The sequence below is a fragment of the Delphinus delphis genome, chromosome 10 (assembly GCF_949987515.2).
Source record: "Delphinus delphis chromosome 10, mDelDel1.2, whole genome shotgun sequence".
Classification (NCBI taxonomy): Eukaryota; Metazoa; Chordata; class Mammalia; order Artiodactyla; family Delphinidae; genus Delphinus; species Delphinus delphis.
In genome coordinates this window covers 28,871,148-28,883,703 of record NC_082692.2, presented here as the reverse complement: position 1 = coordinate 28,883,703, position 12,556 = coordinate 28,871,148, and the positions used below count along the sequence as shown (strand labels likewise).

The 12,556-nt window shown below is 33.7% G+C and overlaps 1 protein-coding gene across 1 annotated transcript in view; it reads left to right on the top strand.

Moving 5' to 3' along the window:
• The window catches only part of CD2AP (CD2 associated protein), a 105,126-nt gene that overhangs the window by 75,401 nt on the left and 17,169 nt on the right, over window positions 1–12,556 (top strand). The window contains exons 9-13 of the mRNA XM_060021692.1: window positions 11–115; window positions 1,533–1,569; window positions 2,720–2,782; window positions 10,536–10,701; window positions 11,286–11,428. Coding sequence (XP_059877675.1) covers window positions 11–115; window positions 1,533–1,569; window positions 2,720–2,782; window positions 10,536–10,701; window positions 11,286–11,428 — 514 coding nt within the window. The remainder of the gene's footprint in view (window positions 1–10; window positions 116–1,532; window positions 1,570–2,719; window positions 2,783–10,535; window positions 10,702–11,285; window positions 11,429–12,556) is intronic.

Genomic DNA, 12,556 nt, shown 5'->3' with positions numbered 1-12,556 from the left:
TGCGGTTTAGGAGACTGGAGAAGCTGGCTGGTGGAAGGGTGAACTTAATGGTAAAGAAGGAGTATTTCCAGACAATTTTGCTGTTCAGATAAATGAACTGGATAAGGACTTTCCTGTAAGCTTTTCTTTTTCAGTGATGATAATAATTTAAAAAAACCTTTTGCCAATATTTCTTAAAAAACAAGTTTTTTACATAGTAACAATAATTTTCTGAGGGGATTTCAGATTTATATAATCAGGTGAAAGTTATCTGAATTATGGTAAAACAAAACAATGTATCAGTTCTGTGCTTTATTCCTGTTTTCCTTTCCCCCTAACTAAAAATTAACCTAGTCTTTATTACTTTATTATAATTAAAAGAAAAAAGGCTGCCCATACTATTTAGACAAATTAGCACTTGACTGTAAGAAAAATTATATTTCTATTTAATTTTGTTGGAAATTTTTATTTTAAGGTACTATTGATTACTATTACTCTGTCACTGCATTTTTGGGAGAGTGAGAAGGCTTTGCCTGCTTACAGGATTTAATACATCTATCTCATGTCTCACAGTGAATAAAGTGACTCTGAGTCATTCATCAGTGATCTTTTGCTTTTCTACAGCTTGATCGCCTATGGAGGGATGAATCTAATTGAGTTTTTAAATTAGAGGGAAAGAGTTATACAGAGAACAGACACACCCCAGCAAGACAGTCTACTATATTTGATTTAAGTCAATGCAGAAATCTCTAACCTTTGCAGTCTTTCATTTAAAGTAAATTACAAGAGGATAATGTACGAAGGCTTACACTCTCTGAGATTCTTCCTTTGCTAGATTTCATTCAGTATTAATTCAACAGCCTTCGGGTGTGCTTTATTTTTATATTCTTGTTAATAAACACATTTTCTTTTTTTGGTTTTTATTAGGTGTTTATGCAATATTGATTATCAGTTATTTTTTAATTTGGAAAAACGAAATTCACATACTTAGAAATGTGTCTCAAGTTTTTTAAGGCAAAAATGAGTGAATGAGTAAACCCAAGAGAATTTTAATAAACTGAAAAACAGACCTTTGCCTTTAATCTTCTTTTTGAGAGTGCTGAATAACCAAGGGTGAAAGCTAGATATATTTATTTGCTACTCCTGTTCTTTTTAAACAAAGTCTCTTTCTCTCTCCCTTTCCCTGCCACCCCTCCTTCCCCCCGACAAAAAAACTCAGCTGTTAAAGAGTGGTAAAATGGTGCATAGGAATCTTAAAATAGGGAAGGCAGGAGAGAATATTTTTGCTCATCATTAAGATTTTTTTAAATTTATCTAACAGTGATATTTTTGAAATATTTGAATTTTATCAAAGAGGCATTTGTTCTAATAGAATATATTTTTCATCTGTGACCTTTTGTGGAGTTGTTTGAATCTTATGATTTTATAATTTTTGACAGGGATGGGATGAGGAGAGATGTTTATGTAACTTAGATCATTTATGATCAGAGTTTACTTTAACTATAACTATAAATGTAAGTGTTTTACTGTTTTCACAATTATTATTTTAATAGAAACCAAAGAAACCACCACCACCTGCGAAGGGTCCAGGTAAGTACGAAACAGATTATTCGGATGGCTATTTTTCATATTTTTAAGTTCTAGAATGGTGAAATTGGGTCTCCTGTAAATCATTTATTTTCCTTTAGCAAAAATTAAATATTATGGTGCTATATATAATTTTTAAAAATATATAAAAATTGAATGTTCACGTGTATTAATATCTGTCAGTATTTTTTTTAAAGTACAAACTGTATAAAATAGGAATCTTGAAAATAATTTAGATATTTTTGTTATATGGCATTTTGAGTTAAGAAAATTGACTAAGCTTAAATCTATAGAAAACAATATATTAAAAAAGAAGACACTATATTTACCTAGTTAATAAGTTATTCTGCCTTTTCAGATGCAATCCATTTTTTAATGCTGCAAACAAATACTGATTTTTTTTATATACTCTTCCTTCAGAGAGTGTGATAAGGCTTAAGCAAACTAGAAGAGTTTAGTTTTTCCTTTTTAAACAGTGGAATAAATGATGGAGTCCCTAGAAGAGTTTTCCAGAGTTAGAGTTTTGTCATCTGACTCTATTTCTATAAGTTCTAGCCCTTGATTTCTGATTTTTAAAAGTGCTGTCCAATTTTTGTTTTCCTTGAAAGATTTGCTCTTTTTTTAGAATAATGCAAGTCCTTCCCTCCTCCATAGTTTCAGCTTTGTGTTTGCTAACCTTATCTGAGAGCAAGGATAAGTTAAAAGTAATTTTTATGGAAGTTGGTATTGGAGCCTTTTTAGCCACTAGTCATACTGGGCTTTTAAAATTAATTAAAATTAAATAAAATAAAAAAGTTAATTCTGTAGTTGCAGTAGCAGCATTTCAAGTCTCAATGGACAGTATTGAACCACACAAAAACAGAATATTTCCATCATCACAGCAAGTTCTACTGGACAGTGGTATTGTAGAGAATGTGAACTCCTTCATTTGATAAGGAAGGAACTGAGACCACAGAGCTATCACTTACTAAGGTGATCGTGGCAGGTGCAGGATTATATGTTGAGCTCAGTGATTCTGGTATATTGTTCAGTCTTTTAAACCATATTTTCATCTGATGTTATTTTTTAAACCTTTGCTTTTTAGGAGTATAATTATCTTTGTGCTCTAAAACTTTTTTTTTTTTTTAATGTATTAACGTTTTTTTCCCCTCAGCTCCAAAGCCTGAGCTGACAGGTGCAGAGAAGAAGTATTTTCCTACAAAGCCTGAAGAAAAAGGTGAGGCAGATTCTTCTACTGTCAGAAAAATAATTCCTTTCATTGTCAGTGTAAAGAAAAACATATCTCCACACTGAGTCATTCACACTGATTTTTAACAAGTGTTCATTATTTACTTGACACACCATTACCATTCAGAGTCCATAGTGTACATTAGGGGTCACTTATGGGGTTGTACATTTCATGAGTTTGGACTAATGTATAATTGTAATATCATACAGAATAGTCTCATCTCTTTAAAATTCCTATGCTCTGTGCTTTCATCCCTCTCTTCCCCCAACCCCTGACAGCCACTGATCTTTTTATTTTCTCCATAGTTTTGCTTTTTCAGAATGTCATAGAGTTGGAGTCATACACTATGTAGCTTTTACACATTGTCTTCTTTCACTTTGTAATATGCATTTAAGGTTTATCCATGTATTTTCATGGCTTAATAGCTCATTTCTTTTCAATGTTGATTAATATTGCAGTGTCCAGATGTATCACAGTTTATCCATTCACTTACTGAAGGACATCTTGGTTGCTTTCAGGCTTTGGCAGTTATGAATAATGCTGCTATAAACCTTGCATACTTTTTGTGTGTACATAAGTTTTCAGTTCACTTGGGTAAATACCAAGGAATGTAATTGCTTGTTCATATGGTAAGAGTATGTTTAGTTTTGTAAGAAATTGCTAAATTGTCTTCCAAAATGTCTGCACCATTTTGCATTCCTACCAGCAAAGAATGAGAGTTCCTGTTGCTCCACATCCTGGTCAGCATTTGGTGTTGGCAGGAACTGATCCCAAATTATTCAGTACATTTTTGGTATCATCTTCTACTCTTTTCATTCACTAAATGTAGCAACCACACTCTTGACTCTGAATATCATACACCTTCATAGCTTTATCTCTCTCATGATCTGTGCTCAGCATGGAAAGTTTTTATATCCCCAACTCCCCTTGTTTTTGCATTTGAGATTTTTAAATTTAGATGCAAAAACAATTTATATTTAATAAAGGTATTTCTTGATCTCAGATTAGTCCTTTGTGATATAGCTGTTGTTAGGTCCAAGTCTTGGATCAGTTTATTTTGGTACTTGGTTATAATATCTCCTACATGAAAAACTCGTCATACAAAGATACATAGAACCAAATGTAAGAAGTATGTTACTGGCTTTATTATCTTCATTATGATATTTCTTTTATAGTCCCCTTCATCAAGTAGGTAAGGGTTTTGTTAAAATTAAGAATATGGCTTCTTATATTCCCTGAAATCAGTCAGTTGATCTTATAAATAAAATGGAAGGTAATGCATTTGTATTACATTTATTTGCTCAAAATCCTGGTCATGATGAAGTGTCAGGGACTGAATTTGTCCCCCTGAGTTAGACAATTAGAAAACTGGACAAAATACATACAACAGTGGTTTTAGACATCAGACAACAGGTAGCATAGGACTGTTATCACTGAAATCAATGAGGCAAACCCTAAAATTACCCCTAGCTTATTGTCTAGAAGCAGTTTTCAGGCAGCAGAAAGGAGAAAGCCAAACAGAGCCCAGTATTCATAGAGAGTTGAGGTAATAGGAGTTTAGGGAGGCCAAGGCAGCTATAGTTTGTGGGACAGAGTGCCAGAATGGAAGGAACTGCGTAGAGTACTGAGAGAGCTCTACAGGGCTTACCATGAGGCTTTGGCCGAGTACTGAATTACATACCTGTGAAAGGAAATTTTCCATAGCTGGAGAAATAACTGCTGGAAGACATTTGCTGAAACAGTTTCTGGAACTCACAAATAGTTCATGTTCCCATGAGCCACAAGACCTCATAATGCATTGAAGTCCATAAAAGGGTGTATCAGCTTAGACTAAAGGCCTACCTTGGAAACAGATCAGTCTAATTCCAGAATGCTTTACATTATAATATAACAAAATCTAGCACCCAAGAGGATAGAATTCACAATGCCCATTATCTGATCAAAAATTATCAGACATGGAAAGAAGCAAGAAAATAGCAACCAAAAGAGAAGTCAGTCAATTTAAACAGACCCAGAAATATCAAGAAATGATGGAAATAGCAGAAAGAACATTAAAATAGCTATTATAAATGTAGCCCATGTGTTCAGTAAAGTAGAAGAAAGCACAAACATGATGGTGAGAGAAATGGAAAATATAAAAAAGACCCAAATTGAAATTTTGCAGACGAAGAATACAGCAGCTGAAATGAAAGACACTGGATGGAATTACCAGCAGTTTGGAGACTACAGAAGGAAATATTAGTGAACTGGAAGACATAGCAATAGAAGCTATCTAAAAATATATAGAAAAAAGACTAGAAAAAAATGAACAACGCCTCAGTGACCTCAGTGACAATATCAAGCAGTTTTACGTGTAAATGGAGTCCCTGAGGAAATGAAGAGAGGGGACAGAAAAAATATGTGAAGAAATAATGGTTGAAAAATCTTTAGATTTGGTGCAAATTTTAAGCCCACAAATCCAAGGAGCTCAGTGAACTCCAAGCAGAAAAAACATAAAGGAAATCACCTTAAGGCACATCATCATAAATTCTATGAAAAGCAGTGATAAAGAGAAAAACATAAAGTCTGCAAGAAAATAATTGTCAACCTTGAATTCTCTACCTGGCAAAAATACTTTTCAGGCAATGGAGGCAAAACGAAAACTTTCAGATAAAATCGGAGAGAATTCTTTACTAGTAGACCTGTATGTACTACACAGGGAATGTTAACAGAGGTTCGTTTTGGCAGAAAGAAAATGATGCTGTTTTGGCATTTGGATGTATACAAAGTAATGAAGAATGCCAGAAGTGGTAAATATGTGAGTAAATAGAAAAGACCTTTTTCCCCGTATTTCTAAATCTTAACACCACCACCAAAACTCTTCACTTGAAAGATTTTAAAACTATAAAGTGTTGATTTCAAAGTTTAGGTGTGCAAATTTAAGCAGTTTTTAAATAAGTGAAACAAGACAAATATAACAAGGGAAGCAATTCTTAATATTGTCAAAATGTTCCCATTAACCTGACATGGCTTTAATAGATCTGGTGCAAGAAATAAGAAAAGTGACAGGCATTGCCTATTAATGGGCATTGGGGGAGAGAGCCACTGTCAGTTCAGGGTCAGAGGGTCTGAATATTATTGACATAGATTAAATTATTTCTTTAAAAATAAACATAAGTTTATCTCTCTCTTGTTCCAGAGTCAACAGAGCTTTTTCAAACCATGGCTAGGGCCACTTTGAGGAGCCTTAAGCCTTCTTACAGGAGAAATGGTGTATGCCACCAGTGTGTGCGTTCATTACTTTTCTCTCTCTTTTGATCTCAGTTTCAGAGAGTATGTCCTTGAAAAGCCCTGCCATATTGAGGAGGATTAAAAAAGAGCTAGTAGAAAACATGAAACGAATCACCCTATTGCCCTTGATTCTTAGGTGACGCCCCATTATTTCATGGGATACTTTCCCAAGTCATAAGAATGGAGTTTAAATCCTCACTGTCTACTCGCTGTCCAAGCCACCACATGGGTTTTCTCAAATCTGCTTAGCAGTGTCATTCTCACTGTTTCCTCAGAGGTACCTCGAGTGCTTGCCATGCATGTTGCCCCTCAGGAGAGTAATGATAGCAACAGTTTGGAGCACAAGTTTTTCTCCTGCTTTGGGGGAAGACTTTCTTGGACATACCTTTCAGTAGCCTGCTTCATTCTTACCAATGTATGTAAAAGTTATTCAAATTCATTACTCAGCAAGGGAATATAATTTTAAACCAAAGTAAGATTCTCACCAAAATGGGTGAAATTTTTAAAAAGACTAACAATACGAAATGTTGGTGAGGTTACAGATTCTCAGAACTCTTATACACTGTAGGTGGGAATGTAAACTGTTTTATCTACTCTTGAGAACTAAAGTTGAATAAATCTATATACCCTGTTACCCAGCACTTTTACTCCTAATTATATACTCACAAGAAATGTGTGTTCCGTATGTACACCAAAAGACTCAAATAAGAAAGTTTATCTAGTATTATTTACACTGACCGTCAATTGGAAACAACACAAACGTCCATCAGTAGTTATATGGATAAAAAAATTGAAGTATATTCATATGCCAGGATACTATATATATAGCGTAGCAACAAATGAATGAGATAGAGTTTCACACAGCAGCATATTATGATTTCAGTGGTGTAAAATTAAAATATTCAAAAGTGATCTATAGTGTTAGAAGATACCTTTGGATGGGAGCATTGAGGTAGTGACTGGGAAGAGGCATGAGGGGAAGGAACTTAATGTGGCTACGGTTCAGTTCTTGGCCGGAGTGCTGGTTACTCAGTTGTTCCTGTGATGATAACTTCTTGAACTTTGTACTTAGGCTTTTGAAAATACATTATATTACAGTTTAAGTCACTTCAGTGAGATAAATATGGGTAGATTTTTTTTTGTCCTGAATTTTTCTAAAATATTAGGAAAATAGATTCAGTTAAGAACATACTTGCTACTTTTTGCATAGTACTGTGTTTTTCTCTAATGTATCTCCAAACGACCAGTGATAAAGAATGGAATATTTGACTTTTTAGTCAGAATTTATGGACTTGTAATCATTCATGCTTTAGTACCAGTATTATTACTTATTTTTAAATTCTTATTCATGCAGCAGGGAACTAACCCTAATCTGAATTAAGGAATGGATTAACCTAGTATGTATAGTGTTAGTAATGTATTGCTATATTTTGTAGTAAATAAGATAGGGCATATTTGTTATTTTGCTGTATTTTGTTAACTGTCATATATTTTTGTTGTTTTAATAAAAAATTTCTTTATATGCTTATAATTTTCTGTATGTTAAGTTATCATAACATCTGTATCTTACATATATCTTCTTTTGGGCATTTGGATAGCTAACATAAGAATGTTTTCCTTAAATCCAAATTTCCTTTTGTTTTTTTGGCCAGTCTCTAGCTAAACTTAAATTCTATGCACAGTTGGATATCCACATGTAAAAGAAAAAAGTTGAACCCCTGCCTCATACCATATACAAAATTTTACTAAAAATTGATCATTCACCTAAATATAAGAGGTATAAAACTAAAACTTTTAGGAAAAAATATAGGGGTAATTCTTCATGGTCTTGGGTTTGGCAGTGGGTTCTTAGCTATGACACCAAAAGCACAGAAACAAAAGAAAAATAGTTAAATTAGATTTTATTAAAAATTAAAAACTTTTGTACAGCAAAGGATATTATCAAGGAAGTAAAAAGACAAACTACAGAATGGGAGAAAATATTTACAAGCCCTATATCCAATATCTGAAGTGTGAAAAGGGTCCAGTATCTGGAATATATAAAGAACTATTATAGCTCACCAACAGAAAGATAAACAATCCAATCAAAAAATGTGCAAAGAACTGAAATAGAATTTTTCTAAATGTCTACCAAGCATATGGCAAGATGTTCATCATCAGTCATTAGAAATGCAAACCAGGACCACATTGAACTACCACTTCACACCCACTAGGATGTCTGTAATAATAATAAAAACTGAAAATAACAAGTATTGGCAAGGATGTGGAGAAATTGGACCCCTTGTGGCCCTGGTAGAGGAGGGAATGGGGAGTAGCTGATTAGTGGGAACAGAATTTTCTTTCGGGGTGATGAAAGGGTTTTGGAACTAGATAGAGGTGGTGGTTGCATAACATTGTGAATGTACTAAATGGCACTGAGTTGTTCACTTTAAAATGGTTAATTTTATGTTAGGTAAATGTAACCTCAATAAAAATAAATAAATCTAGTACTCAAACACATTGCCATCATATATTAGTTATATAATAAGTCAACATATAGTAGTAGTTGGTTTAGTTATGGATATACCTGGAATGGTGAATCTTATTTTTGTCACCTTTGATTTCCAGCAGTATTGAATGTGTTCTTTTGTTTTAGACTAACCTATAGGAATTGAATTGATTTCAAGCTGTTATTTATTTATTTATTTGGCTGCGACTCACAGTATGCCGGATCTTAATTCCCAGACCAGGGATCGAACCCATGCCCTCTGCAGTGGAAAACAGAGTCCTAACCATTGGCCCACCAGGGAATTCCACAAGCTGTTATTTACATATCTGTTAAAGAAGTATATTCATTTAATCAGTGAACTTCTATTTATCATTTAACATTTTCCCTGATTTATCTAAAATATCTTTCTTTTAATATTTTCTAGAAATAAGTTTGGTTAACTGTTATAATTCTGATAATGATGGCTCTATCAGCTTATAGTTAGAATTGGGGAGTTGGCTTTCACTTCTGGTGGTGTAATTACATGATGTGCTTGTATAGTTTGAAGCCATATAGAGATGGATTTTTGTACCAAATGATGATGAGGGTTTAAAAGACTAAGCTATATTTTCAAACGATCCAAGGAAGCTGTACATAAATGATAAAACTGAAACAACAGCATTTTGTATTTTCATTGTTGTTAGATAAAATCAGATATTTTTAACAAGGGGCTTACCCCTGGCCTTCAGTGTTTTTTTGTTTTGTTTTGTTTTAAATTTGGCCTTTTATCCGTTTTGACTGCTGTTTGGTTTTTGCCAAGTACTTTCTTTTTTTAAAATTTATTTATTCATTTGGCTGCTGTTGGGTCTTGGTTGCTGCGCGCGGGCTTTCTCTAGTTGCAGCAAGCAGGGGCTACTCTTTGTTGGGCTTAGTTGCTCCTTGGCATGTGAGATCTTCCCAGACCAGAGCTCGAACCCGTGTCCCCTGCATTGGCAGGTGGATTCTTAACCACTATGCCACCAGGGAAGCCCCTGGTGTTTGTTCAAGATTTGTTTTTTTGTTCAAGTGTTAGTTCAAGATTCATAATTACTGGTTTCTGATTGATAAGAAATCTCATGAAATTATTTGTGGTCCTGTGATAGACATTCTTTTCAAAGACCTAGTAAATCTTGAAAAGCACTCAGTATTGCTCTTGGGAGCTTTCTTATTTTTGCATATATGCCTTATAATATATTTTTGCTGACTGCTGTATCATGAATATCTCATATGTGTGCACACGTGTCAAATTTAATACCCATTCTTAGTACCTGAAAGATCAGGAACTAAGTATGTCATTATGTATAGAACTATGCCTTTTTGGTGATAAAATTGTTTTTATTAACATGGCATGACATTGTCCTTAATCTTTTTTTCCCAGCATATTTTCTTATCTATTTCATAGAATTATTAAATGAAATGGTACTAATAAAATTCCTAATACAATGATAAGAGTTATAAATATAAGCCTGTAATTTTTTCATCTGTGACTAATCAATCTAGCCTCAGTTTCTCTTAAAAAATTTTTTTTGTCATCATGATTATTTTTAAATAAGTACATTAGATGGCACTAGAGTTCCTACTCATTTTTAGTTCTCTATACTTCAGTTTCAGAAAGTGATCTAGATATAAGTCTAGATAATATTGTTCTCTGCTTAGAGTAGAATCATACATGATTATATTTGAGTAGAATACCAGCCCTAAAAGCAAAGGGTGGTGGGAAGACAGTAAGAAGCAGGCATTATTTGTTGATCAGAAGCTTATTAGTGGTCCTCCTTCCCACCAAAGTAGAGTTTTTTTTAAAGGATAGTTAGGATTATTAAATTATAATTTTAAAACAGTGCACATATACACGAATAGTGTCTCTTTCTGTTTCACACCTTTCCAGCCTGACGTTAGCTTTAAGAAATAGGAAAACCTAAACAGTTCTGATTGTTAGTAACCTAGTAAATATTTTTAAATAATCAGATGAAAAGTCAGTGCTGGAACAGAAGCCTTCTAAACCAGCTGCTCCACAAGTCCCACCCAAGAAGCCTACTCCACCCGCCAAAGCCAATAATTTACTGCGATCTCCTGGAACAGTGTACCCAAAGCGACCTGAAAAACCGGTTCCTCCACCACCTCCTGTAGCCAAGTAAGTTTTATCTAATTTGAAGTTAGCTTATTGATTTACCTGCCTTTGACATAATTGGCCCTACTGCCTTTCTAAATGTCAAAGTAATTTTTAAAGTATTTGCTTTTCATATTTTTTGTAGAGACTGTAATCTGTGTTAAATGTTAATCTTATATTCATGCTAGGTGAATATACTCATGTTAAGCTGTTTTACATTTCTTATCTTATTATGATTGGTCTTAGGGTAGAGGTTTATGTTTATGGAAATAATTTTATAGACAAGAAAGAAAATCAGTATTATGGTATAACGTCTTTAGTGTCATTATTATTATTTTTTTAAATTATTTATTTATTTGGCTGTGCCAGGTCTTAGTTGCGGCATGTGGGATCTTTTAGTGGCGGCATGCAGGCTCTTAGTTGCAGCATGTGGGATCTAGCTCCCTGACCAGGGATCCAACCCGGGCCCCCTGCATTGGGAGTGTGGAGTCTTAACCACTGGACCACCAGGGAAGTCCCTCTTTAGTGTCATTAAATCACAGTGTTAAAAGATGGTCATGCTTTACATACAAATGATTTTTGCATGTGTTTGATTTTTCTCATTTTAGGATTAATGGAGACGTTTCTACCATTTTATCAAAATTTGAAACTGAGCCAGTATCAAAACCAAAGCTAGATTCTGAACAGTTACCACTTAGACCAAAATCAGTAGACCTAGATACATTTACAGTTAGAAGCTCTAAAGAAACAGGTAAGTTAACATGTGGAAAGGTGGTGCATAAAAAGAATTTGCAAATGTAGTTTTCAGAAACTATTTAAAATAAGAAAGTTGTGTATGTAATTTGTGTGTGGATAGATACAGTGGAAATTTATTAAAATTTTTAAAAATCTCTGAAGTTGAAATAGGAAAATGAAACTGAAAGAATATAAATGGGCAAGGTATTTATGGTTCACATAAACTTTCTCACTGGTCAGAGAACTGAGATGGATATTAAAAGATCAGTCATTTGTCATTCTATCCCTTTATAATGGAACGTCCATACCATCTAACTTAAGCAGATGTGAGTGACATAGACTTTCAGTGCCAACACTAGATTATATTTAAGAAGACTATTTTTATTTTCCCACTTAAATCTGAAGATACTTTTGTTTCCAATTCTGGAAAATAGGCTTTCTTATGACTCTCTCTCTCTGTATATCTGTCTATCTCAGCAGGCTTTACTTCTTTAGCTAAATATTATTCCTTAAGTTTTAGGACTGATTTTTCAGCCCATTAATCATCTTTGTCTCCTGGTTTTTTATACTTCTCAGTTGTAAAATGGAATACTTGAAACAGAAAAGTCTCTTTTTTTTTGCTTCAGAGAAGTCTTGATACAAGGTCTCACTGTTAAAGGCATTGCACCATCATTACTTTATGGTAATGCTTATTTTATAGCACTTTGCATTCGTTTTTAGTTTTTTAACATTTTAAAAGCATTTTCTCATATATATTCTTATTTTAACACTGACTCTAAGAGGTAGATGCCATTTTCCCCTATTTTGCATCTAAACAAAGTAAGCTAAAGACACAGCAAGTGTTCAAGATCATGTAAACCAGAAGAGAACTCTTTAAATCCCCTTTATATAAAGTTCTCTGTGATTTTCTTTAAAAAAAAATTAATGTCAATGTACTTTTTAGCTTCAAGTTAACAGTTCTTTACATTTAAACTTGAAGGCCAGTTACACTAAGATTTTTTTTGTCACTCTATTGTAAAATGTGCTACGTATTACCTTTCAGATTTTTTAGGTGATTTTTTCTTCGTTCTCTTTAGTTTGTCAGTGCAAAAGCTCTAACCTAAGCATAGTCTCCTTCAGTTTTTTAATTGGAATGTCTTATAGA